Source organism: Furipterus horrens, unplaced genomic scaffold, assembly GCF_987537825.1.
Source record: "Furipterus horrens unplaced genomic scaffold, mFurHor1.1.pri manual_scaffold_7, whole genome shotgun sequence".
Classification (NCBI taxonomy): Eukaryota; Metazoa; Chordata; class Mammalia; order Chiroptera; family Furipteridae; genus Furipterus; species Furipterus horrens.
The window spans coordinates 134,183,158-134,211,078 of NW_028327177.1; the positions used below are offsets into that span (position 1 = coordinate 134,183,158).

Below are 27,921 nucleotides of genomic sequence, written 5' to 3' on the forward strand. Positions count from 1 at the left end.
AACGCTTCTGGGACCACTGCAGGCAGGTACAGCCTGGCCCCTGTGCGGGGTCCTGAGCCCATTCTTGGTGTCCCTCGGCTGGCCCATGCATGCACATACCTGCTGGTAGAGGCGCTCCCAGCAGTCCTGCGTCATCAGGCGGAAGAGTGCAAGGAAGGCCCAGGCGAAGGAGTCGAAGCTGGTGTAGCCGTGGTCAGGGTTCTCGCCTGCCTTCAGGCACCGGTAGCCCTCAGGACATGCCCTGCAGCCAGACACACAGACTCTGTCTCATGCTGTGAGGGTCCTCTGTCCCCTGAGACCCTTGCCAGGCCTGGCTTGTCTTCCTGGGCAGCCCAGGGTGTGCCTGACTGCTTCACGGGGCTGAGCCTCACAAACCTAGGGCCACGCTGCTCGGTCCCACTCCACCACATTTCACCCTGTGCCTCCTCCTTCCTGGGCCACTGTCTCCCCCTTTTCTCTGCCCCCAAGACACACCATCCCCGTTGCTGCCCCAGTCACCTCTCCCCTCACAGAGGACGTGCTGAAGGCTTGGCTCACGCCTCTCCCTCTCCCTGCCTTCCCCACGGGGAACGGGCACAGTGCAGGCACACAGGGGCATGGTGAGGCCTGGCCGAGCTGACCAGGATGGAACAGGGCGAAGGCTGGGCCATGGGATTGAGGGATGATTCTGTGGTGGGCAGGCTGGGGCCTGGCCATGTCTACAGAATGTGCCCGTTTGCACAACTGTACACCCAGGGGCAATGAGGCAGACCCGCAGCGCACGGAGCTGGAGGAGAGGACAGCCTCTCTTCCAAAGAGGGAGCACTGGGCCGGACTCATGCGTGCTTGCTGTGCATGAGAAAGAGACGGGGCAAGCCGGACTCAGCACATGGGAGGATACAGCCAAGGGGCCTCTGTGCCTTGCTAATGTCCTCGGGCCCTGTGACAACCTCGTAGTGACACAAAGGGCTCCGGAACTTCATACAGAACACCTTCCCCACCAGGGGAGCCTGTCTGCCCCCTCCCCCTGACAACCTATAGCACAGTCATGTGGCCCCAGCCCCTGGTGTGCACATGTCTAGTGGGCACTCTGGGGACCACGCTCAGAGCAGGTCCAGGGCCTGAATGCCCCAGAGGAGGGGCTAGGCTGCCAGAGAGGCCACACTCATCCAGACCCGATGGATATGTCTGCAGGGAGTGAGAACACTGAGTGAGAAGGGCAGCCCTGGAGGGCTTCTGAGAGGGAATGGGGCCAGGTCTGAGCTAGTAGGGGGCCCCTTAGGCGCTCCTGGGCTACCCCCCAGGCCCATCCCATTCTCAGGCCTCTGATCACGCTCCCTGCAGATCTGTACTCCCTACAGCTATCTCCCCTGTAGTGGGAGAGGGGTGGGGAGGAAGGGGAGGGCCTCACTGCCCCTGGGGTCAAGGGCAAAAAGTGAAAGCACCGTCAGCTGAGAAAGCACCAGGAGACTGCCCCAGCTGGGTGAGCTGGCCCTGGGCGGTGGGGCGGGGGGAGGGGCACATACCCGGCATCGGAGCTGTTCCCACACAGCAGCACATCGGAGGTGCCATTCTTGAGCATGTAATTTTCTGGAAGAGAAACATCCGGAGGCGAGGGGCATGGTGGCCCAGACTCCTGGGTTCCCACCGTGCACCCAGGGCTATAGAGGGGTAGATACACTGGTGGTTGTCTTCCCACCTCCCCGCTGCCCCTGCCCAGCCAGACCCGAGGTTCCTTCCCCGGCTTTCCTCCCTCTCCTCCCCAGGCATTTGGCTGCCAGTGTGCCCAACACTCTCCAAAGACTCAGGAAGTCTCCACAGGGAGCTTCTGCACTTTGCCTCCTGCCACTCAAGGGGCCAATGAGGCCCTGAACTAGGAGGCAGGGGTCTGGGCAGGGTTCCAGCTTGGCTGCTGAGTCACTGCCCAGCTCGGCCTGGACCCACTTTCTTGTGCATAAGGTCGTGGAAGGGATGCCTGCCAGTCACTGTGGCCATAGTGTGGTCTCTTCAGACGGGGCTGGGGCTGGACCAGGTGAGACCCAGGACCTTTCCTCTTTGTGGCCGTCTGTCAATCCCCATCACTCATGCTACCCGCCTTAGCCTTCGGCAGCAGTTCCCAAAACACAGTCCCCGAACCCGCAGCATCAAGGCATCAAGTGCATTAATTGAAAACCAGATAGAAATATAACTTCCTGAGTGCACTGTCTCCCCTTCGCCCCCCAGCTCTGCTGGCTCAGAAACTCCGGGGGTGGGGTGGGGATGGTGGTGTGTGTTTCCCAAAGGCCTCCAGGGACTCGGGTGCATGTACAATTTTGGAACCCCTGCTGCGTGGCCACAGCTGAACCATAAGCAAATTTCCCCATTAAATTTCTTTGTTTCTTTTTCTAAAGTGGATTGCTGATGTTTGCACGAGCCCCTGACTTCATACTGGCCCTCAGGGTCCTGACAGTCTGGATATGGATGGCCTGCAACAGTGTCTCCCTTTGGTTCAGCCCAATGACAGTGGCCAAGAGATGGGCTGGCCTTCAGCCCGGAGAGTGGAAGTGTCAACCACGGGGCAGTGAAACAAGAGGGGCTCATGTGACTGTACAATCATTGAGCTGGTCCCATCCCTCTCACGAGGTTCTGGGCAGCACGTGTATGGAGTTAACATCCTGGCAAGGAACCCTGATGTCAACTGAAAAATCGCATGCCAAGCCAGTGGGGCCCCCACTCCGAAACCTCATAAGCTACCCCAGCCTCGTGTTCCACCCTTTCCCAAGCTAACACTCCTGTCCCTGTAGGCAGGACGGCCTCCTCACCACTCCCGACACTCTAGGGTCAGTCCCACCTCCAAACATCGCAGCTGCTGCTCCTGTCTGGCTCTCCATCAAACCCCATCCTTCCCGACCTTTAAGCGCCCGCCATCTTCCCGCCTAGCCTGAGAGCTCACAAGAGCAGGCCCTCAATCTGTCCCCCTTCCATCCTCTCTTGGAGTCCAAAGGGCAGGGGCTGGGGTCCCTGAGCACACAGCTGCATCTTGGGGGTCGCGGGTACAGTTTGGACGGCCCTGCAGGGAGGCCTGCACCGTGGCAAGGCCTGCGTGGAGGTGGCCCAGCTCCGGGCGCCTCATAAATCCTTGCCTGGGCCCCAGGGCGAAGCCACACCTGGATCGTTGAGGTAGACGTCCAACGATATCCAGATCTGGCCATCGGCCTCCACAGAGCCATTGGTGCCGTTGAGCTCCGTGAAGTTGCGCACGCACTTATGCCTCAGGTTGCCCATGAAGAGCTGCAGGCCGATGAGTGCGAAGACGCTGAGGCAGAAGACCGTGAGGACCATCACGTCGGCCAGCTTCTTCACAGACTGGATCAGGGCCCCCACGATGGTCTTCAGGCCTAGGGGAGGCGACAGCAAGCGGGCTCACCCATGGGCATCTGCCTCCTGCTCCCCTGAGCCAGGGCAGGCCCGAGGGGATGCCAGGCCAGGTGGGCAGAGTGAAGGAGGCCTCTCGTGGGCTTTTCAGACCCAAGTCCCATCTCCTTCACTCAGATTCTGTCCTGATGCCCCAGGGTGGGAGTCCAGCCTGGCTGTGTATTTTCAGAGCGCCCAGTCCTCCTGGCTCTCCACTAGCCACGCATATGAACTTGGTGTGGAGAATGCTGTTTTCTTAAGAAAGCAAAGACTCAAAGCCTGCGCCCCTTTGGCTCTGCCCCCAAGGTACACCAGGCCTGCCCCTTTAGATGTAGCCCATGGAGGGGAGATGGAGGTCAGGCCCATTCCAGGGCAATGGAAGGGCCTCAGCCTTGGTCCTGTGATGGGGAGAGACAGAGCCATTCCTGGGGGAGGACCTAGTTCATGCGCTAGGGGGACGGGGGGAGGCCTGGCAAGGCCATGGTGAGTAATGCCGGCCCCCGCCACCTTGGGAAAGGTTCAGGAGCAGGGGAGGCATTGACCTATATTGTATTGTTCTCCTCTGCCCTGTACCCCTGGGACCCAGCCCACCCATCCCATTCCCCAAAGCACAGAGGCCGTGATCTGTTAGTTGCCCAGCTCAGCTCCCTGCAGAAGCCAGCGCCACACAGTGCGGTGACAGACAAGCATGTGTAGACACATTCTGTCTGACACTTGAGCTACTGCCGTACAAGAAGTTCAAGCACAGCATGGGGAGCGAGGGGCTTCCCCTTTCCCCGTCCACCTCCCCCACCCCACCCCACCCCACCTCATCCCACACCCACAGGCGGCCAGATCTCAGATTAAGCTCCATCCATCCATCGTCCAGCCGGTTAATGTGTTAGAAACACCCGTGGCAGCTGTGCCTGAGGCTGCTGTGCCCATGACCCAGAGACAGGGAGGCAGCGATGGGCAAACACGGGAGAGGAAGTCTCAGCCATGGTGCCAATAACGCTGCTGCCAGCCCGGGGCTCAGAGGCACTCAGTGTGCTCTGTGGAAATCGTCCTGGCAGATGTTGGCAACCACCTGGGTAGACCTTGCAGGGGTCTGGGCAGGGAGTGATGGGGGGGTGGGTGGATTCATGAGGCCCTTGTAGTCCGGAACCCCTCCTCTCTAGTGGAGGTTCTAGGACCCCTCGGTGGGCACACTCTGGTTCTGCCCACTGGGCCCAGAGACCCTGTCCCTAGCATGGGGGTGGTGGGGAACAGAGCAAGGGGTAGTAGGCAGCAGCTTGCACACTCAAGTTGGACTCTGCCTCAATGGCTAGGCTAAAGCATCTTTGGCCTAAAGCATCCAGTTCTAGGTCCAGCAAGGCACCTCCTGGTCTGTAGAGATGGTGTCCGTGGGGACAATCAGTTGCTGACAGAGTTCACCTCTGGCAAGAATAATTCTGATGAAATAAAGGGATTCTTTCTGAAAAGACCGAGAAAGAGCTGAGTCCTGGGAACCAAATGAAAAGCCCTCTTGCCACTAAAGTTCTAACAGGCTGGGCGAAGGGCCCTCAGACACCAACTGTCCCTATTCCATTCCCACTTTATGGGGAAGCAGACCAAGATCTGGAGACAGCCAAGGCTATTTAAGACTCAGCCCAGCGGACACCTCCTCCAGGGAGCCTTCCATAACACTGACCACTTTTCCCAATGCCCACTTTCAGGGTCTGCTCTCTGCTGCTTCCCTGGGTTGCTGGCACCTTGAAGAGACCCAAAGGGGCTGGGTTGAGATTGACAGGCTTCCTACTTTTCCCCAGGACTGAGAAATATTTTCCTTTGTCAGCCTTTCTTACAAGCATGCCCTTCCTTAACTGCAATAGTCAGTGCACTTATCTTATCTTGTAAGGTGTGTGCTGTGAGGTTGTCCCTGGGACCCTAAAAGACAGACCCTGAGGCTTCTGAGCATGCAGGTGTTTGCCAAGGCAAAGGACACCTGCCTCAGTGGGGCAGCTCTATGGGAGTGGCTGGGAACGGACAGCCCCACTTGCTCCTGGCTCTTAGAGGGGTCTAGGCCCTTGTGCACATCCCACGGTGGGTTCAGAGTCCAGAAGGAACATTCTGAGGCTTGGTGTGAACACAGCATAAGGTGAGGCTCCTCTTATAAGATGACTAACCCCACTGGGAAGGGTGGGGGTGTCTGAACTCCTCCAGAGAGCTCAGGGCAGGACCCTTGTCTCCCTGGGGACAGTAACAGCCAAGGGGCCAGGACCCACCAGCTTTCCAAATCAGGAGAGGGTGCAACCATCCCTCAGCTCTGACCCGTCTCCAGATCAGCGGCATGCGACCAGCCTCCAGCTGCTTTCTTAAAAGAAGTGTCTTCTCCAGTTCTGAGAGCAGCTGTGTTCAGAACGGGCTCTAGAAAGAGCCTCCGGGTATGGCCCTCTGGGCTCTGAAATCCTCGGAAGCCTTTTGGGAGCTTTCCGGAATCGATGGGGCTGACTGACTGTCTAGAGAAGCTGCCTGGTCTTGGGGGATTTCTGGGTGCAATTGCCAACATCTGTCGAGGAGAATTTCTTCCTGAGGCTACCATGCGCGGTTTGCTAAACCTCTACCGCACCATGCAGCGAGGGCCGTTAGACGCCAAGGCCGATGACACCTGTCCTCAGAGTACACTCCACTTCACCAAATGGGGCCGGGGCTCCGGCTCTGCACAGACCACCGGCAGGGACGCAAGGCAGGGACTGGGCACTCCGCCGTGAAAGACCGGGCCTCAGTTTTCCTTTTTTGTTCTGGGGGTGTATGTGATTTCCTTATGGGAGGGGGACGCTTCAGGCAGAAGCAATTCACATACAAGCGTTTAGCTATGCAAACAGCGGAGTTGAGTTTGGCGATGAAATCGCTCTCGGGGGACAAATCTGGGTTCAATCCAGGGCCTGCCATGGGGTGCTCTATGCCTCTGCGTGTCTTTCAGAGTGGGCTTTGCTGGGTGGGCAGCCTGAAGCCCAGTCTGAAGCTTGGAGGACACATCATGTCCACCGCCAACCACTCCCACACTCGAACTCTGGGGAAGGTATTCTGGTGACAGGCACATTCGGGGCGGGGCGCCTTCCTGAGGGTCACCTTGACTCTCGGGTGGCTGGAAAGTCCCTCCAGCCTTGGCGTTTAACCTGATTTTCACCTGAAATGACTGAAATAGTTTTCAGAGCCCGGAGGACGCGGAAGGTGCGTAAAGCTGAGACATTGCCCAGGTCCACAAATTCAGTTGTGTATCTGTAACAAGGGAAATTCACACACGAGACGGTGACAACACGCCAGGAAGAGACACACGGGAGGCGGGGGAGGGGGAGACAGAGAGAGTCACTTGTAGTGGAGACCTGAGAGGCCACCCTGGGCATCTTACCTGGGATAACTGAAATAGTTTTTAGAGCTCTCAGGACTCTGAAAGTTCGAAGAGCCGACAAATTGCCTAGTTTTATATTTTCTGATACATACCTGCAGAATCAAACCACAGTTATTGGGAATTACAAAGCAGCGCCTCAGCCTGCCCCCTGCCCCCCACCCCGACCAGACCTCTCCCACAGGGAGGGATGTGATGGCCCAGGGCTTTCCTCAGATTTTCTTCCTAATCTCAACCCCCCTGACATGGATGCCTCAGCCACGGTGCCTTGAGGTTGTTCACACAGCAAGCCCCAGGCGGCTTTCTTGAGGCCGGTCTGTGAACGACCGGTGCCAGGAGGCAACTACGCTGCCACCTTCTCCAAGACACTGGGGACCGTGACATAACCCATGGCAGGGTTTGAGGCTGGGGACACTGCAGGATGCAGAGGGAAACTTTTCCAGGTGGGCCTGGCCAGGTGAGAGAGGGCTTCTGAACTTGGGTTTGCTCTGAGTCTTCTGCAGTCTGGTCGCTTGTTCCTGCCTGCTCTGAACCACAGGACCCTGAAGCCCCAGCTGAGATCATCTTGGAAGTGTGGCTGAGCCTCTTAGGGCTGTCCCCCTTTCTCCTTCCAACCACAAGTCTCTGTGAGCAGTGGCTCAGGGGTCCCTGGGTACTCAAGGGGAGAAGCAGCATTCTCAAGACGATGCTTTGGAAGATGAGAAGGGAGTCTGCCTGGCTGTTCAGCTCTTCAAGTTCTCAGGGGTAGCAGACCACCCAAGAAGAGGAAGAAGCAGGATGAAGGATCCTGGGGAGACTCTACCCCCTAGCCCATGAGTTCACCCCAATTAACCCCAAGACCCTCGGTGTCCCCCAAGGATAGCCCTGGGTGTCCACAGGAATGACCTCTGGAGGTGAGCAGCCATCAGGGTTTGCTTGGACGCAGTGGCGCCCCGCAGGGCTCCCAACTGCAACTTGGACCTCTGTGGCCTCCATGGGCATAGGAGGAAGGAGTCATCTCTGGGTCGGGGCAGGGCCCTGCCCAAGCAGAGTGTGAGGACACATGTGGATGGGTCGTATGACCATGGTGTCTGAGGGATGGAGGGACAGAGTGTGACCAGGGCCATCGGGACAATGGCAAGTGACTTGTGATATTTTAACCAAAGGCTCCGCATCCAGGGTGTCTGACATTTAACCGAAGGTGTCTGATGTTTAACAAAGGACAGCGGCCTCGGAATGTCTGATGTTTAACCAAGTGTGTCTGACTTGGTGTCTGAGTGATGTCAGACCCAGGACGTCGGCCCAGCGAAGCCACGTGAGGGCCAAGGATGGGCCGGCAGCACAGCTGCGCTAACTCTGCCAGGCGGCCTGGGCCTCCGGGCACCTCCACTCTAGTCAGAGCTTCTGCGTCCCTCAGGCTGCCGTGGGTGTCCACAGGGAAGGGCTTGGCAGGCTGTGTCAGGGCCTCCAGGTCTTGGGCTCAGCAGGGTCCAGTCTGGCCCAGCCTGAATTGACACTGGCTGACACCGGCTTCCTCTAGGCCCACTGAGAGGGGCGGTCCCTCTTCCTGGGGTCTCTTCCTCCTTACTCACTCCATCCCTTCAGGGGTGCGAAGTCATCAGAAATTTCCTTCTGATCACGCCACAGATGGTGGACTCATTTTCAACCCCTGAACTCACTCCAGCTTATGAATCTTCTTCCAGGGCAGTGGTTGGATGCAGCCCCACCTGCCGCAGGGAGCAGAAGTCACCTCCCTCGTTCTTGCCCACACGGACCTATTCATTTGGCCCAAGCTCCCTCTCAAATTTTGATGGTTATTCTACTCTCTTTGGCGGTTCAGACCCTCTGGCCTCTGTTCCACAGTCTTCTCTCAGGCTCCGACTCTCCGCTCAGACACGATGCTGCCACAGGACTGTCAAGTTGAGCCTGAAACGTTGCCAATCTTGCTGTCCCATGGAAGCCATGGTTCTCGCTGGCTGGTGGCTTTGGGCCCTGTTTCCGGCTTCTGGCTAAGCGGGCGTGGCCTGGGGAAAGAGCTTTTCTTGCTCGGACACTGGTTGCGAGGCTGCCTCTTCTGGGTGCAGGGAGTGAGTGGAAACCGTGCAGATGGGAGAGGGAGCCAACTGCCCCTGCTTTTCCCCTCCTATACCTTAAGGACCCTGTCTATCCCCTGGAGTCTCCCATGACGGAGATGCTGCCTGCCTGTGCCTATCCCGGTGTAGAGCCTGCCTTCCCCACCCCTGCAGAATCCCCAGCTCGTTTGTGACACAGGGTTTTTTCCTCTGTTACTCAACCCAGGGCCCGGAGCCTGGCTGCTTCCCAGGTTGGGGCCTTAGACCCGTAGTGAGGCCTCTCTTGGGGCCCGGGAGTGTGGCCAGCAGGAGAGACCATAGCTGGCAAAGGGCCAGCTTCAGCAGGGGTGGGTGGGGCTGGGAGTGAAGCTCTGCCCATCAGGATGGCAAAATACTCCTCCAAGCCATTCTATAATACTTTTTCTGCCGGGGCCAAGATGCTAGGCAGGGGCAGGTGCCTGGGGTGGGGTCACGGGCTTGGACACAGGACGAGCAGAGGGTGGTGGGTGAGAATTCCACCCCAGCAAACCAGCCCCAGTGCAGAGGGAGCCTTTCTGGAGGCTGAGGATCCCCAAGGAAGGGCAGACCTGCGCCTTCTTCCTGCTCCACCCCAGGTCTTGCTGTGCACCCTCCCATTCAATGCAGATGGCCCCTCCTGGGCTGCCAGGCAGAGGGTACACTCCGCACTAGCTACTGCCGTGATTGCCACCCTCTCCTCTCTGTCCTCCCCTCCTTCCCCTCCAGGTCTGGTTTCCATAACAACCCCAGATAGTGGGAGGCTGTGCTAACTAGTAGGTAATGCCCAGCTGGGAGGGGGCCACAGGAAGAGCTCCGGCTGGTGGGCTTCCTGGCACCCCCTCCAGTCCTCCCACAACCTTTAAATCACGTTGAGGTGGGGTGGGGGATCAGGTAAAAACCTGGCCAGAAACACCGGACTTGAGGTGCCTCTCATGGTTATGAGCTAGAAGGCTTGGTTTCAGTCCCAGCATTGCTGATTCATTCTATAATTTGGGGCAAGTGCAGGCTCTCTCTGAGCATTAGTTTTTCCAAAATGGAGGTGGGATGGGAGTTTCATGGAATACAACTTTTCCGCCACTTAAGACTCCTTTGGTTATCCTAAGAGCGCCGTATCATTGAACCATTTTGGCTAGCGCAAAATGCATTTCACGGCATTACTACGGTGATAATTAATCGTGTTCAGAAGGCCGAATTGCTGTCAATCAAAGGTGCCAGGCCAATCCTGTCCAGAGCACGAGTTGACATGCCAGTGGGTCCATGCAGCCTAAGGGAAGTGAGCATGCCATTTCTGTGAGACGCTGGCAAACATGGAAATAGTCCGGTGGCCTCAGAGGCCCTGTTCTGCTTTGTCACCTCCCCCATTCTGGTACGGAGTGAAGGCAGGCAGGGCACCCCTGTTCTGTGAATCTGAGCAGAAGGAGTGGTTCCCTGTGGGATCCCATGGGGAAGGAGACTAGAATTCTGTCCTGAGACAGGGCAGGGGGACTTGCTAAGGGCCTGAGATCATGCAGAGCATCTCCCAGAGTCATGGGTTGAAGATAGGTCAGGGTCAGGGGCACATTGCCACGAAACTGTCCTATTCAGGCTCCAGGATGGCAAGGTAGGAAAGGCTCAGGGGGCTGCTGTGCCCCGTGACACCTGGCCCGCAGGGGCCCATGGATCACTGCACCCTGGAGCCTAGGTCCAGCAACCATATGACTCCATTCCCAAGCCAGTGTAACCTCTGGCTCCCACTCTCCTCAGACCTCGTGTTCTCAGTTGCTGATCCTGCTTCTTGTCACTGAGAAAAATAGAAGCAATCAGAAGAGAAATTTCTTCTTCTCTCATCATTGACTCTATCAGTCCACCTCCGTCTCCACCTGAAATTCTGCCTTCCCTGCACTTCACACTAACGCTTCCCCCGTCCCCGGACTCCACCCCTGGGACCAGCGATGGGCTTCGCTCCTGCAATTGCCCCTCCTCCACCATCAAACGGCCCCTTTCTCCTGAATGCTTCCCAGCCGCCTGCAAAGACATCTCCCTTCACTCATCCTCCTCTCAGGCCAACACCCTATTTTCAATCATGTATATAGCAAACCCCACAAAATTGATGTCCACACTTGCTCTACTGGCCCCTTGCCTCCAAAGCCCTCAAGCCGTCTGTAATCAGGGGTCCGTCCTCCACGCCACCAGACCCTGTCTTGTCAAGGTCATCAGCAACATACACTGTGTTGGTCCAGCCTTGGTTCTCGTCTTCCTCAGCCGCCTTGTGATGTCTTTCAAATTGAGTCACCCCCTCTGTCAGCTTTTGGGACACTGCTCCCTCCTGATTTCCCTCTGCCCTCCATGGCGGCTCCCTCCAGTCTCTTTCCCTCGGCCTTCATCGTTCCTGACCCCAGGACATCGGAGCGGCCCGTGGTGCAGTCCCCAGGCAGCTTCCCCTCTCTGGCTACACTCACTTCTGGATGATTTCATCTGATCTCCTGGCTTTCAATGCCATCTGCATCCTGATGGCTTCTAAATTTATATCTCCACCTCGGACTGCTATCCTGAGCACCAGACTGGAATGTCCCCATTGCTGACTCAATATGTCACCCTGGATGCATTCAAACGTAATGCATTCTAAACTGGACCTTGGATTCCCTTCTTCCCCCAGCCAGCTCCTCTCTCCATTCTCCATTTCAACAAGTGGGAACCACCATTCACCCAGCTGCTCAAGCCAAAGACTGCCTTGGGGTCTCCTGTCAGCCCCATCTTCACAGAATATCCAGACTCTGACCCTGTCACTCACCTTTTCACGTGGACCCTGGTCCCAGCTACTGTCCCCTCTTGCCTGGCTACTAAAATGGCCTCCTAACTGCTCTGATGCATCCACCCTTCCCCTGTAGTCTGTCCCGTCTAGAGATACCCTTACAGAATGTAAATCAGATCACGCACTCCCTGCCCCGAAGCCCCCGCAGCTCCCAAGGCACTTGGCTTTTCACGTGGGCCACAGGGCTACACAGCCTGCCCTCTAACCCACCACTCTCTGCCCTCCTCTCCCACTCTTCTTCCCCTGGTTCCCTCAGCTCTGCTCAGGCCTAAATCTACGCTGGGTTGGGGCCAGTGGTAGCCTTTCCCTGAGCCTCGGTTTCCCTCCCTGTCAAATGGAAACAGCGGTTCTGATGCCCTTTTTAAGCACTGGGTTCTCTACCTAGCTTCTTTCTCTTCCCTCCCTCATAGCGTGGCTGAGCTCAGGGCTGCTCATGTCTGGGGTTCAGTAAAGACTTCATTGCCCTGGCCGGGTAGCTCAGTTGGTTGGAGTGTTGTCCCGATACCCCAAGGTTGCAGGTTTGATTCTCGATCAGGGCACATATAAGAATCAACCAGTGAATGATAAACAAGTGGAACAACAAATGGATGTTTGTCCCTCATCAATAAATACAAAAACTTTTTTAAAATAAAGATTCTGTCATAAATAGGTTGATTCTGTGAATCTGAGTATCATATAAAATGGGCGCTGAACCGAACCTCTGATGTCACCCAGCCTAACACTGTCCTTTCACAAGTCGGGAATCTGAGGCTCTGCAAGGGCAGGGAGGATAAGCCTCACCAGCTCTGCTCCTTGCCGAGGCATGGTACCCAGCCCTGCATGCACTGGGTCCTCCACACACATCGGGCCATCAGAAAGGGTTCCATGGCCCAGCCCCAGACCACAACTCCTGCACAGGAGGCCTGCCCTGATCAGTCGTCTGCACCAGAGCACAGCATCTGATGCCTGAGACACCCGGCGTGGCAGGCTCCCACCCAATCCTTCAGCAAGGGTCTCCTCCCAGGCGAGGAGGCGGGCCTGAGCGTACGCGGCAGCAGGCCAGGGGCCCCGTTCACGTTCCGGCGGGCTCCCTGTGTGTCCTTGGCATTAGTTTTCTCATTTGTAAAATGGGGCCGAGGCACCCCCATCCAGCCCACCTGTCTGGCTGGCACGAGGACCCACTGGGTCCTGTCAGTGACCAGGTGCCTTAAACCACGATAGACATGGAGTCTATGAGTGCGGAGAGCAGACACGCTGGTGGGCCTGGTGTGAGTTCCCGGGGATGCCCGGCCCCTTCTCCAGGCTCCTTCTCTCTCTTTACTGCAGTGTCATCCTTAATCACCTCGGAATCCAGGTCATGGTTCACAGTGGTCCAGGGATGGCAGGCTGTAACACTGGCTTTCCTTGGTGGAAAGGGCAGAGGGTGCACAACTGGGATCTTAACGGTGCCCCTTGAGAACAGGGCTGCTGTGGGGCTGCAGCTGAGGCGGTGCACCTGACCCCCAGGGGCCGCCTCTCCCCCTGAGATGGGCGAGCTGTTATACAGACCCGTGCCGAGCTGCAGGCTGGGAGGTGCACAGGGCGGCGTACCTGCCCTTCAGTGTGGCCCGGCACGGCTCAGCACAATGCAGCGGGTGAGCAAGGTACTTACGCCATGACAATCACGCTGAAGTCCAGCCAGTTCCACGGGTCCCGAAGGAAGGTGAACTCATGCAGGCAGAAGCCTCGAGCCAATATCTTGACCAGAGACTCAAAGGTGTAAATGGCAGTGAAGGTATACCTGGGGAGAAAAGACGGGCAGTGTCCTTCAGGGAGGCGGAAGCCTGAGGGCCAGGTTCCCCAGATTGCCAAGAAGGCACGAGTCCTAGGGAGCCCCTCTCTCAAATGGCCCTCGGACCAGGCTCTCGGCAAGGCCCCATGACAGAGCAGGAGCTGCGGGCTGGAGCTTTGTTTCAAACCTCCAGGTAACCAACCCGTCTTCCCATTTGTTTATTCAGCATTGAGTGCCTGCCATGTGCCCACCTGAACCTCCATCTTCTCTCTCTTCTACCTCCTCCCCTCACCCTGGGGAGTCCATGTCCACAGGCATATGGTGGCCACTGGGTCTTCCCTGTGGGACAACCCACAGTGGCCTCTCACCCTTGTTTGTGGGTCCTCAGCAGCTAGTGAGGAGTGTATGGTCTGTCCTCAACCGCCTACAGGGTAGGTGGCTACAGATGTCCACCTTGACCTTGGAAAGGGGGTTGATGTTCTAACACTTGAGTCAGGGTGGGGGAGCTATTCTCTCTGCCTGGGGTGGGCTGAAGGATCCCAAACGCCTGGATGCTGGGACTGTGGCCCACAGGGCTGGATTGGGAAGGGGTCACACCATGTGCTTCCCAGGTCTCAGCAGCTGGATATAGGCCCCAGCACTGCTGGTCCTCTGTGAACAGGGACAGCCACCAGGCAAGCCACTGTGTTCTCCTGAAAAACAGGAGCCAAATGCACCAACAGCCCATCAGGCCTGCTTAGCCCCTGTGGGTACGGGCCTTTCGTTTGGGAAGGGAAGGTCAGAAGCAGTTTTCTAAAACTGCAGATAGTAATAGGAGGCAGGACTTGGAGAGCAAAGGCGGCAGAGGATGGTGCTGAAGTCGGAGTAGCTCTGTGCCTCTTCCTGGTAGCCATACCTCCCAGCTGCATGGTACTGGGCAGGCTACACCTCCAGTTCTGTCTCCTTATCTGTCGAATAGAGATAAGGGTGGCTGTCCCGCCCCTACTGGGTTGCCAGGAGGGTTAGAGGGGATGTTTACTGTTCTATGACAGCACCAGCCATGCACTCAGTGCTCAATCAAGTGCTAGTAATGATTATTTCAGAGCCTTTTCCAATGTCATCAGACCTCTTTGGGAGAAACCCCCACTTTGTCAGCCTGGAAAGCTTCCTCTCCTGAGGGCACAACTCAAAGCAAGAAGTTGGCATGAATGGGAGCAGCAAAAGAGAGTGGGGGCTTGGCCAAGGACCTCTTCCCCCCTGCAAGGTGAGTGAGTCCCTGCGCTTGGACCAAGCCCTCTTCAGAGGTGGCTTTAGGGGCCACGGTATGGCATGGAAAGGAAAGAAGGGAGGGGCCCGCTGGAGATACTCACTCGACATACTTGGTCCAGGGTGGAGGGTCACGCTGCGCCATGAACACGCAGTTGGTCAGGATGGTGCACATGATGAGCATGTTGAAGAGCGTGGGCTTGGGGTCAAGGAAAACCACGTGCTGGGGGCCAGCCAGGCCACCACTGCCAGAGGTCCTGGCCCTGGGGGTGCCACTACCAGGCCAGTGCTGCCACATCAATGAGACAGGGGCTCCAAGCAGACACACTGGGGCTGTGCCTGGTCCTTACCAATGTCCCCAACTGAGGCCGGCCTCTGTCCCTTCTCTGGTACTTGCAGCTGGACACCGGCCCTGCTCCACAGCCCCTGACTGACCAGACACATGAATCCACACCTTTAGCAGGTCCCCTGCAGGGTCCATCCTGGAGGGAAGGGAGGAAGGGCCGACCCCCAGATCTCAGAGATTTTTACGCACAGCTGTGTGGGAACACTGTGCTCAGCCACATCAGAGGGAGATGGTATTTATAGAGTTCCTCAGGGGCCACTGTTGGAGAGGCAGCCCATGGTGCAGGGTCTGAGTTCCCTCCTGCACTTCTATGAGAGTAGTCCAGGCTGACCTTTGGCCTGGAACTTCTCTGAAGAAGTGTTCTGCTAACAAAACTTATCTACCTCTCGGGACACACTGAACCTGGGCTGCTTCCCTGGTTGCTTCCTGCCTTTGCACATGCTCTTCACTCTTGTCCTCTGTTCCACCTAATACACCCCTCTCCTCCAAGAAACCCCTCAACAGGAGCACCCCTCAGCAGGAGTATCATCAGCAGGAGCACCCTAGCATGTGGTTGCTCTCTGACTGGCAATGCCCATCTGTCCCTGGCCAGAAGGGGAGCTCTTCAAATGCTGGGACTGTGTCTTGGGCATCCTTCTGAGCTCTTGGCCTTGAACTGAACTGCCTCAGGCCTTGTCTGAGCCCTGACTCTTTGGCTACAAGTCCCAGCTGCTGTTTCAGGCTGGACTAAGCTCCAAGTGATTGACACAGCCTCCCTCACCTCTGTGAGACCTATAGAAAAGCAAAGGACAGACTTCCGGCCAAGATGGAGGCTTAGACGGACACGCTAGGTCTCCCTCTACAACTAGAGAGGAATACAACTACTTCAAAACAAAGGATAACTAGAAATTCCAGAAAATAAAACTACACGGAAGTCCAACATATGAAGTTATAAACCAGCGGTGCCATTTGGGCAGGTAAGAGTTAAAGAGGGCAGTGCTGTTTGCGGTCGCACCTGGACAGCGGCAGGGCGGCGAGGAATTCCAGCTGCGGTCAAGCCCCTGGCGGTGCGCGACTCCGGCGCTGGGGAGAGCGGCTGCCGCATCGCCTTGAACAGTGAGGCCCAGGGGGGCGGGAGGACGGATCCCGGTCTCCTAGCTGAATAACTGTGTGAATCCATCTTGGACCCCCGCCCCCAAAGAAAGCACCACAGGGCTGCGAAATAGGTCGCGGACAGGCAGGCGCCGGCCGGTCGCTGATTTGTGACGCGTACACAGGCACTGCCCCGGACAGCCGGCCCAAGAAAACAAAACGCATCTGTCAAAATGAGGCAGACAACTATAGAAATCCCGGTGACACAACTCACCAGGCAGCAGATAGAGAATCTGACAGATGAACAGATAAGAAACCTGTCAGAGGCTCAGTTCTGGGCCATTGTTATCAGGTGGCTTACAGAATTCACAAAAGAGCAGGAAAAAGATAAGAAAGAAGCGAAAAACTTTCATAACGAAAGGAACAAAACCGCATACGAGATAGATGGTGAGAAAAAAAAATCCGGAGTTCATTTCAACAAACTGGAATATGGAGAAGGAACAAGCAGTCAACCAATGCAGCGAGAGGAAATGGGAAGCAACAATGAGAGGATCAGAAACCTCTGGGACAGCTATAAAAGGCCCAACATAAGAATCATTGGTTTGCCAGAGAATGAGGAAGATGAACTAGAACTTGAAAAATTAAGTGAAAATATAATAAAGGAAAACTTCCCAGACTTGGGGAAGGGAATAGACTTGCAGGTCCAGGAAGCAAGGAGAGTTCCCAAGAGACTGGACCCAGTGAGAACCACTCCAAGACACATTATAATCAAAATGTCAAAAATTAAAGATAAAGAGAGAATCTTAAAAGCAGCAAGAGAGAAGAAAAGAATTATGTACAAAGGGGTCCCAATTAGACTATCAGCTGACTTCTCAAGGGAAACCCTACAGGCAAGAAGAGACTGGCAAGAAATATTCAAAGTAATGAAAATCCAAAACCTACAACCACGAATACTCTATCCAGCGAAATTGTCATTCAGAATAGAAGGACAGAGAAAGTGTTTCCAGGACAAAATAAAACTGAAAGAGTTCATTAGATCCAAACCACTGTTATATGAGATGTTAAAGGGACTGGTTTAAAAAAACAGAAGCTAGGGAGATGAAACAAAGGTAAACTAAATAGGCAACGAGAGTGGAAAAGGAACTGTGGGTACGGGAAGCATATTGGGGGGAGGTCAACAGGGAGGGGGAATGGGGAAAGGAAGGGAGATGATATAGGAATTGGGGATCAAGGTAGGAGGGAATGGAATAGACGGAGAGAGGTTGGGAGGAACTATATGCAAAACTAATGGACATAATCTAAAAGGGGGGGACAACTGGAGGGAGGGGGGCCACTGGGTGGAGGGGAGCAGAGGGAAGGGAAATTGGCACAAATGTAATATTTTAATCAATAAAACACATTAAATCTGAAAAAAAAAAAAAAAAAGAAAAGAAAAAAAGAAAAGCAAAGGACAGACCTCAGGCCTCCTGTGGGCTGGGGCATCCCCAAGGGGCCCGGTCGGGAACAGGAATACTCTCTGCTGCCCTACAAATCCCCTCCCTGGCCAGAGAGGAGAGGTGGGGCCTCCTACTCCCCACGGCTGCCCCCAGGGTCCCCACACTGCCCCAGCCTCAGCCCCTCATTCCCACAGGCTGCCCCTCCCTATTACAGCTCCACCCTGCTCCGCAGCCTGACCCAGCTTTGGCCGATCAATGGGGAGGCCAATGCTGTCAGATTGGAGGTTGGGCTGAGCTGGGGTGCCGACTTCTCAGGGGAGGGGCCGTCCCAGCTAAGGAGAGAGGTGAGGCCTCGCGAGGATTCTATGTGGATGCTCACTACACCTCCAGTCCTCCGTCCAGAGAATCTAGGGAATCAGGCAATAGTTTGCCAAACCTGGCCTCCAGCTTACAACCAATTCTCCATTTTCTTGCCTGGATAAGAGGGATCAGGCTTTGGAACCCCCTTTAATCAAACCAGAGCTGCTCAGCTCAGAGGCCATGGCTCCAGAAAGCCTTGATTTCTTCTTGGCCAGGGGACACCTCTACAGGCACTGGGGTCCCTGCTTCAGCTTGGTGTTTGCATCCCGCAGCCTGTGTGACAGTCTCCAGGGCAGATCTACCTCCTGCTCCAGCTTTCAAGGGCAGGATCGGATACCCACCTCCCTGCCCGTCCCCCCCCCCCCCCGCACACACACCCACGCACACATGCGCGGTCCCCACACCTGGCTCCATGCCAAGTCTTTCCTCACTGGGTAGACCATTAACAAGCCCCTCAACCAGCCTTTATTCATCCCCACAGATTCACTGCTAAGCCCTCTACTGAAGATCCCAGTTGATTCCTGACATGTGAAATGATGCTAACAGTAAGCATTTTGGGAGCCCTTCCTGGGTACCAGGCTCTGCTCTCTGTGTCCACGAACTAATTCGATTCTCCCAAGAACCCACGAGGTGGGGACTTTGTCTCTCTTTCATAGGTGAGGGGACCAAGGTGCAGAAGTTAAGTGGAAGGATATTACAGTAGGCAGAATAACAGCCCCCTCGTTCCTGGAAACTAAGAACGTTAATTGATATGGCAAAGGGACTTTGCAGATGCGATTAACTTAAGGACCTTAAGATGTGGAGATTATCCTGGATTTTCTGGGTGGGCCCAGGGTCATCACAGGGTCCTGACAAGTGAGAGAGGGGGGCAGAGAGCCAGCCTCAGAGTGATGCGTTGAGAAAGACAGCACCAGCTGTCACGGGCTTTGAAGATGAAACAGGGCCGTGAGCCAGGAATTCCCGCAGCCGCTACATACTGGAGAAGCCTAGAAAACGGATTCTCCCCTGGAGCCTCCAAAAAGGAACACAGCCCTGCCGACCTCTTGATGTTAGCCCAGTGAGAACTTTTTGGATTTCTGACTTCCGGAACTGTAAGGTGGTAACTTCATGCTGTTTTAAGCTGTTAAGTTTGTGGAAGTTTGTTACGGCAGCCACGGAAAATGGCTGTGGGTCCAAAGCTGGGCGATGGCAGAGCCCTGCGCCTACACCATCTCTGCACGATGACACCAGAGGTCACCTGGGCCGTTCCCCTGCCTCCGGACTGAAGAGCCAGCATAAGTCATAGTGCTTCAGGCCCTCGCCCACCAAGGGGAACATTATCCCACACTTGGCCTCTGCCACGCCCAGGGCCACATGAAACCCAAAGGGGCGAAGGGCTCACACGGGGTGTAAGCAGACTGCCGTGCAGGAGGAGTGGACTTCTTTGTTGTTTTTAAGAACAACTGCTACCTGGGCATGTGTGCCTGGCCCTGTGTGGGAGACAGGGAGGCCCCAGAGCTGCTGAACTGCCCTGAGACAGGATGTTATAGGAGACCAGACCCGCCTCTGGCCGGGCTTCCTGGAGGAGGCATGTAGACAAGCGCAGAAGGCTGGCTGGGCTTCCTCTAGCAATCACTCAGCCCAGCTGGTCGTGGCAAAGCAGGGTGCGCTGAGGCTGGGGAGCCCCCTCTCTGTGGAGCCAAACTGCTCCTGGCTACAGGGGAACCATACACAGTTCTCACCAGAGTGGAGAAAAGGCCCCTCGGCAGCAAGTGGCAGGGTGGACAGGCCACTTGGGACCAGAGGACTTGACTGGCCACAGATAGAGGTGAGCTGAACTCTAACGGCAAGATTTAGGGACAAGCCAGAGCAGCTGGCCCTCCCTCTGAGTCCTGCCAGGCAGGGCCTGGGTCCCGTGGTGGGAAAGGACAGGGGCTGCCTGTCTGGGCTTCGGCTTTTCCAGACACAGCCATGGCTCAGGGTGCAGCAGGCTCTCGTTTCTGCCGCTTGGCTGTTCAACCCCTGCCGAGCTCCCCTGGCCTTGAGGACAACTTTTCCACTACTCGCGGCCACTCCTGTGTGTGCACCTGTGTGGTGTGTGTATGAGTGTGTGTGATCTCTTCCTACCTAGACTGAGCCTCGAGTCCATGAGACTTGGCCCAGAGCCTCCCCAGCCTCCCCACGGGGCCCAGCACACAGTCAATCCCAGAGAGATGAGTCAGGTGCACTCCTGACGGGCACACCTGCTTGCCCTGCCTGGTTGTTTCAGGCCAGTGGCTGAGCTGGTCCCCTGTGTGGGCAGAAGCACAGGCCAGCTCTCCAGGCCTGAGTTCAGCCGAACATCTTCAATCCTGTCGTGTCATTGTCCCCAAACACCCACTCCCAGCCCCGTGATTAAAATGCCAGCAAGATCTGCCTGCATGGGTTATGGGGAAGGCCTGAAACTCAGCTGCATGTCTTCAGATCCCAAGCGGTCAAAAGACTTCCAAAGGGAAGGAAATGTACTGTGGGGGTATTTTTCATAGATTTATGCTATTAAATGAACACACACAAACACACACACAAATATGCGGTTTGATTGCCCATTTGAATCTGCTCGAGAAATGTGGGAGGATTTTGTGAACAGAGCTGCACACCCAGGAAAGCAAAATGCCTCTTGGCGTGAACATGAGGACTCTGAATGTGACTGCAGTGGAATCTGAAGTTCAGTTGGTTTCTTTTATTTAATCCTAGCAGGAACACATCCTGCAGTATTTTAACAAAAACACACAGGGAAAAATAAGTCCATATGCCCCTCTTTACTTTTTAGGCACCTTCCCAGGGACGCACTGCTAGCGCGGAGCGCAGAGCAAAGGGGACCTGAATTAGCGTGCGCTCGCTGGCATGCCACCGTGTGCACCTGCGCTGTTGCCCGTGAGCAGGGTTTCTTCCCTGAGAGCATGGGCTGCATTCCTGCGCCCTTTAAAGTTGGTCTCTGCCCCTCCTGCTCTTTCCAGAGGGCCTGACACAGACCTCTGGACATGGAGGACTTAGATGTTTGAAGGGCGATAAAGATGGAAGCCAACTACAGGTAGACAGTTTTGCAAGATGAAAAAATTCCCAGAGATCTGTTGCACAGCCATGTGCACATAGGCAACATGCCTGTAGCGTACACTGAAAAATGGTTAAGATTGTATATTTTCTGGTATATGTTTTTTTAAACCACAATAAAAATAATGTAAGCAGAGAGAAAGTTCATAATTCCAAACATGAGACCTGTCTGTGTGCACTAGAAATGCATAGTGACTGCTAATGGGCAGGAGTTTCTCTTTGACCTGATGAAAATATCATGGAATTAGATAGCAGTGATGTTTGTGCAACCTTATGAATACACTAAAATCCACTGACTTGTACAGCTTGAAATGGTAACTTTTATGGTATGCGAATTATATCTTGTTAAAAAAAAAAAAGCATGGAAAAGCTATAGAGTCCCAGGCCTCGCCCAGGTGCCTCTGGCCTGCAAAGGGCTAGGAATCTGCTATTTTAACCAACTTTCTAGGTGAGACTGAGGCAGCCCTCACAGACCGACGCTGGCCTTAGGGCGGTGTGCTCAGGAATCCTGGGGACTATGCTAAAACGCAGGTTGGGCCCGAGAGTTGGCAAGTCCTACAAGACCCTCGCGATGCTGATGTCACCGCTGGGTGTACCACACTTTGGATGGCAAGGCCCAGGGTACAGGGGCTGCTCCCCAACCCTACGGATCTCAGCCCCTTCCTCTCCGCCAGTGCCCCCTAAGCCCACTAAGGGGCGCTGTTGAGGGCCTGCAGTGAGCGGCTTCCATCCTTCCGCAGGCACTGGAGCGTCAAGGCAGCCCCTGGGAACCCAGCGCAGGGCCTCTCTCAGGCTGAGCCACGTCCCTGGGGCAGCTGCCCTGAAGCACAGGCTGGCTCAGAGCCCACAGGGCCCATGCTGTGAGGGGGTCCTAGAACCTCACAGCCTCAGATCCGCTGCTCAGTGGACCCTCTGGCCAGGCTGGGACCTCCAGTGCCCCCGGCCCCGCTGGCCCCACACCGCGCCCAGAGCCCCGCAGGAACCCTGGGGCTGCTGGTGCATCTCCGGGGGCTGCCTTGGCTGCCAAGCACTGCTGGGTTGGTTAGATACCAGGAGGAGAAGCCCCAGAGGGAGCCAGAGCAGGCTTTCAGGGAGGCCCGCCTTGGAGCGAGGCCCAAGTCAGGCTCAGAGCAAGAAAGAAGGCTGGTCCTGCCTCCTCCCGCTGCGCACTCCGCTGTTCTCACCAGGCTGTGCCCACACACCTGCAGGAATGACAACCATTCCTGTAGCTGTTGTGTCACTCTTAGGAGATGATAAAATTCCCAAGGGGGGCAAGGACAGGGTCTTATTCATATTATAATCCCAGGGTGCTCAGCAGTCCTTGGTTTCCACAGAGGGCTTGGGTACAGTGGCAGAATGGCTCAGAATTAAGTCTAGGACCACTCTTGTCTCCCAAAGTAAGATGCAGCTGTAAATGGCAGGCTGCCCCCTGAATACAGCCCCTCCCCACGGTGTCTGCCCACCTGAGAGGCCGCCCTGCTGATGCCACTGCTGCAGCCCCAGGGGGGGATTTTCCCTGGACTTACACGTGTCTCCGCACAATCTCACGAGAAAGGCAGGAGCCGGGAGACGGTCTGTGTGCAGAGAACAAGTTCAGTACTAAGCTCCTCCGGTTCATCCCTGGAGTGAGAATCAGGCATGGGGCCCAGGTAGGCAAAAAGTGGGGCCGGAGGGAGAGGTTCTCCCCCGCTGCCCGGACAGGAAAACCCCTGGGCTGTCAGCGTGGGTCGGTCTTGGTTACTTTGTCCCTCCCAGGGCGGTTGTTTTCCTGAAGCCTCCTGCCTGCCCAGAGGTTAATGGGTGAGGTTTCCTCCTTGGCCACCCTGCCTCCCAGAGTGGGGAACTGAGGGGGACCTTCAGGGGCTGCATCAGGCAAGCCAACCGCACCCACAGCTAATCACACCTCTGGGCCCAGCCGCATGGATTCCATTAACAGCAGAACCAGCTGCCCATCGAAAGCTGTCCCGGCCATCGCAGTCAAACAGACGCCTGGCCTCTGCAGCCAGCACCCGCCTCTCTGGGAGGCTCTGCCAGCGGGGCCCCTTTCCTGAAGTCTGGGGAACAGCCATGACTGGGTGCTGGCACCCCGTCCCACGGGTGGTCTGAAGACCAGCTCGTGTCTCCTCTGCAGCCTGCAGCTTTTTTAGGCTGCAGTTTATGTAAGTGAACGCTAAGCAGAGTTCTTTGAGACACTCTGGAACTGCAAACATTTTGTCAACACCTAATCAAAAAAGCAAGTGTTGCGTCCCTCGAAAGATGCCCACATGTGAAGGCACCAGAGGCCTCTTTATGGGGAAGTGCTTTCTCCTTGGCTGAGCCTCGGTGACCTCCTTGAGGTCCCTGCAAGTGGGTGAGGAGTTGCAAGCCAAGAGGGTGCAGTGGGAGGGGACACCTGGAGCCAATCTCAGAGCCAGGGCACACGAGCAGGCCTCATTTTTTCCGGGATGCTCATTAGTCCAGCTTCTAGGATGTCTCTTTCCTGAAGAACCCGAGCAGGGTTTCCCAAACTTTCCTGTGCCCAGGAATCTGCTGGGACCTCAGTGCAGGTGCTGACTGGCAGGGCTGGAGGGTCTGAGACTACATTTTTAACTGGCTCCCCGGTTGATGACTGCGCTGCTTGTCTGAGGAATATCGCCCCCCTGCCCCCCCCCCCCACTGCCACCCACGTGGGGCCCTGAGGTACAGACAGCAGCCACTGCCTGCAAAGGATATGAATGAACCAGAATCTTCACGGCCGCTCTCCGGATGGGATGGAAGGGACTGAGGACATACAAGGCGTTGGTGGCACTGAACCGGAAGATGGTCTTGCCTTTGTTCAGCACGATGAAGGTCTGTGGACAGAGAGCTGCTTTAGGTGGGGGTGGCAGCCCCGAGGCCCTTGTGGAGACAGGTTTTGGGGGCAGCTGTTGGCTTGAAACCTTAGAGTCCTGGCTAAAGGGGGGGGCGGGGAAGCAAAGGCCAGAGGGGCAGGGGAGAGTGGGGAAAGCAGCGCATTCAGCAGGTCAGTGGACCCTCATTGGTCACCAGGGCTGGAGTGGGATAAGGTCAAGTTTAGGAGAAGGTTAAGGGTAGATGGGATTTAGTTTACATCCTTTCAGAATTACTGTGCCGTCAAGAAGGGGCCTCTCACGATCCCAGTTGACGTCCCCTCCTTCCCCTTCCCCCTTCTCACCCACCCCCTTGCCTGGTGTGGCTTTCCCACCAGTCCCACGGGGGAGTGAAGACTCAGGGGAGAGGAGAGGGGGTGAGGAAAGGGCAGACCCCAGCTCAGCACAGAGCAACATTCCCTGGGACCCTGTCTCCCAGAGCCCTGGACAGATGTCAGCCCCACGCCACGCCATAGGGTCTCCCCCTGGAGCAATCGTGAGCAGCCCTGGGTGGACCCTTCCCCAAGGTCCCAGCAGACACTGTCCACACAGCACAATGGGGCATGAGTCTGGGGCTGAGCCACATGCACGTCAAGTGAGTGTCTGGGCCAGGCTTCGAGGAGAGCCGCCCATGCCCTCCCCATCCCCCAGCCCCAGCTGTCTGGCCAGCCAAGCTGAGGTGGCACAGCTCTGGGGGCTCACTTCGCCCAGTTTGTGGTTGTTGAGGCCAGGTGTTGTTTAATCTGGGCTGGGGAGACAAACTGGCCAGATATATCAGGACCCGAAGTACTGCCGTGGTGCCTGCGTCATCCCGTGGGGCTGTGGGCAGTGTGACCGGGAGTCAGAGAGGAGAGACAGAGGTTAGAGGCCAGAATCATCCCTGGGCCATGGTTCAAGTATTCCCGGTCACAGGGACAGAAGAGAGTGTCCCTGACTCCTTCCACACTGTCCCCAGACGCCCAGCCCAGCCATGACCACACTCTCCACTGGTCCCCTTGCCGTGACTCCTGCCTGTCCCCACTAACTACAACCTAATCACCCCTCTGACTCGCCACTGTGACCTTGACCAGCCACTAGCTGTGGTCTTAACCCCAGCCTTGATTCTTACTTCCAGTTCTGATGAACCATGACCTAACCCACCCTGACTCAAACCAAATTCCAGTCTAACTCTGACCCAGACTGTGGCCCTAGCAACTGACCTTCACCCCATGGGAGTCACTTCAGCCAGGCAGAAGCAGAACCAGGTCCCAGGTCTCCGCTCCCACCTGTGTCTATACACTAAATAGCTTTCCCTTCACCCTCACCCACTCACAGGAGCATTCACGCATGATGACAATCTCAAACCATCCCCGCCCTCAGCCCCCTGTCCCCTAAATGAACTCTCGAGCACCGTCAGGCGCCCTGCGACACAGACCCACAACACTTCCACCTGCCACAGACTTACACTCGCCCTGGGAACACGGATCCCATCTGAGCTCCGCTGCTTCTTTGGCCCCGGTACTGACTGCAGTGATGTGACCAGCCACTGTCCTCGGTCCCCGGCCTTCCGGGGCAAGTCCTCCCCCCAGTTCAAACCCACTTTCCTCCAGCTGTGAGGCCTGAAGTGAGGACAGCTGGCTTGGGGACCAGTCTCCTGCAGGAGCCTTGTGTGCCTGTGGCCTGGCCGGGTGCAGGCCTGGGCAGTCGGTCCTGAGAGGTGAGGCCGGAGCGGGGGACCCAGGTGGGGGAATTTACTTTCTGGATAGAAATCCATCCTGGGAGAGATCCTGATTCACCCTGCCTAGTGCACAAAGGCTACTTCCTCTTCTGACACTCAGGAGGGACAAAGGCAGAACAAGCCCCTCCCCATCCCTCTCAGATTTCCTGCAGGCTGGCTTGGTCCCCTGGCCAGCCCAGGGAGCTGCAGCTGAGGTCCCCAGTTTGGGCCACCCTGGCCCAGCCAAGGCCCAGCAAGTTCTCCGAGGCAGGCTGTGGGGGCTGCCCGCTGTCCCTAGTCAGGAGAGGGGAATCACACGCTGTGCTTTGGGGTCCAGACTCAACTCAGCACGGCTCTGGGGCCCACCTCCATTTCACACACACCAGACAATTCCCGAAATAGGTACTCTGCAACGAGGCAAGATTTTAATTGTGGCTGCCCTCTCTTTCTTCATAACACCAAACAGTCTCGGGCTGCATATTCCTGGCCTTTTATTCTGGAACTCCAGAATAAAGGTGATTGGAATATAGATCACCAATGACTCACTCCCTTGAAGCCCAGAGGATCGCGCCAAACAGAGCCCAACCTGGAGGCAAGGCCTCCCCCCAGCTGCTGTGTAGTCAGGGGAGCTGTGTGGAAGTGTGGGTGCAGGGGTGGTGGCAGTCACCTTCTGGGTGCTATAGAAGGGGTCCAGGTCCTCCAGGGGCTCCCCAAGGAGCTCTCGGGGTGGGTTGCCATAGACATCCGGCAGCTTTTTGGAGGCCTGCAGGTCCAGCTGGGGCCGGAGAGCCTCCTCCTCGGGCAGCCCGTCACGGCTCTCCTGCGGGGTGGCCGAGCCTCGGGCTTGCTTCTCTGCCATGCGCTTCTCAATGGCCGCCAGGGACTCCCGGGTGAACCTGTGGAAGCTGCAGGGGCCCCGAGGTAACAGGAAGTCTGCCATCTTCTCATCCTGCTTCTGGGGCCCAGGCTGTCCTCACACTGTCGGTGGGGAAGCTGGAAGACACAAACATTGGGCCTGATGCGAGGCCTCGGGCCAGGGGGCAGGCAGGGTGGCCGGACCGCCGGGGAGTGGCCGCGCTGGTGGAGGGGAGGGCTTGGCTTGCAAAGATGCTCCCAGACCACAGGTTCCATCTCCACACAGGCACTCCTGGTGGACACCAGCCTGGTGAAACCCAGAGCCCTGCAGGCTGTGGGGTGTGTGTGGGGACCCGCCAAGACGGTCACTTCTCCTTTTTCCATCCCAACGAGCACGTCTGAGCGCAAGTGGACAAGAGGGACGGTGTCACCCAAGCCCCTTCATTCTGCCCCACTCAACACGAGAGGAAGCACTTGCATCTGCTGATTCCCTAACCAAACACTCTTTGAGACACTTCTCACGACCGGATGGCACACTATCGATGGAGAGGGACACCCCACGGGGTGGGGACGGGGCCTGTCCTCTTTTTATCCCAGATCTCGGGCAGAGCTGGTGCTGGACAAACAAATGAGGAACTACGTGGTGAAGAACACAGAGGTGAGGGGCCAGGGCATTACAAGGCAGCCACAGCAGCCCCTCATCCCCAGCGTGCCCTGTCTCTAGGAAACCCTGGGGCCCTATGAGGATGATCGGAGGCCTCCCGGGCCAAAGCCCACACTGGGCTTCTTTTCCTGGCAGATTTCCCAGCCAGGGTGGTGGGGTCACAGGGTGGGAGACACTCTGTCTGGTCTCCCCCCAGCACCATGGGGCTGCTCTGGGGAGCAGGCCCAGACTTCACATGGGGCCTGGATGTGATAACATCTGGCAGCAGACAGAGGCACCAGTGTCTGCCAAAAGAGACCCAGGTGAAATCTGTGGGCTCCTGGAAACAGCTGGAGTTGTCATCCAGATGTTGGCACCCTGGCGTACACAGCTGCTGCGGAGCCCTGCTGAGAGGATCCTCAGTGAAACCCGCAGGGTGAGGCGTCCTTGCAAAGCTGAGAAATGCTGATGGAGAGGCTCAGGCACCCCAGGCCACTCACCCCCTCCTCCCCCGTCTGAACAAACCCGGACCAATCCCTAGTGACAGCGGAATCGGAAAAACGGAGACCACTTAACCACTAGGACGTCCAGCCGGCATATGTGTGTGGCGCCAAACCGGGAGAATGTGGCCCCTGGTGGCTTCCAATGATCCAGGACGTGGTGTGAACATGCTCTGCTCATGACACAGAGACCGAAGAATGTGCTCCCGACTGCCCCACCAAAACAGGATGTGGTCGGCACAGCTCCTGACGAGGACACCACCGGGAAGCGGTGTCGCTAGTTACATCAAACCCGGGAACAGCCCGGCACCCGCCCAAGAGCACAGAGTGGACACCTGTTGGAGAGCTCTGCCAGGACAGGATCCCTTTCTGCCAGCCGAGGGCCAGCTTTGCCTTGATCTTACTCCTGCAGCACATGTCACCAAGGACCCCGATGCGTTGCTTCCCGGCACACAGACCTCAAAGGGCCCAGCCCCGAGCACTG

The 27,921-nt window shown here is 56.6% G+C and overlaps 1 protein-coding gene across 2 annotated transcripts in view; it reads right to left on the reverse strand.

Moving 5' to 3' along the window:
- Window positions 1–26,429, reverse strand: part of SCN5A (sodium voltage-gated channel alpha subunit 5) — a 76,909-nt gene extending 50,480 nt beyond the window's left edge. For both annotated transcript variants that reach the window (XM_090284523.1, XM_090284522.1), the window contains exons 1-8: window positions 26,107–26,429; window positions 23,589–23,707; window positions 14,699–14,788; window positions 13,230–13,358; window positions 6,521–6,612; window positions 3,126–3,356; window positions 1,506–1,569; window positions 100–241 (exon numbers count right to left, since the gene is read on the reverse strand). In XM_090284523.1, the coding sequence (XP_090140649.1) occupies window positions 100–241; window positions 1,506–1,569; window positions 3,126–3,356; window positions 6,521–6,612; window positions 13,230–13,358; window positions 14,699–14,788; window positions 23,589–23,707; window positions 26,107–26,379 (1,140 nt within the window). In that variant the 5' untranslated portion in view covers window positions 26,380–26,429. The remainder of the gene's footprint in view (window positions 1–99; window positions 242–1,505; window positions 1,570–3,125; window positions 3,357–6,520; window positions 6,613–13,229; window positions 13,359–14,698; window positions 14,789–23,588; window positions 23,708–26,106) is intronic.
- Window positions 26,430–27,921: the final 1,492 nt, after the last annotated feature.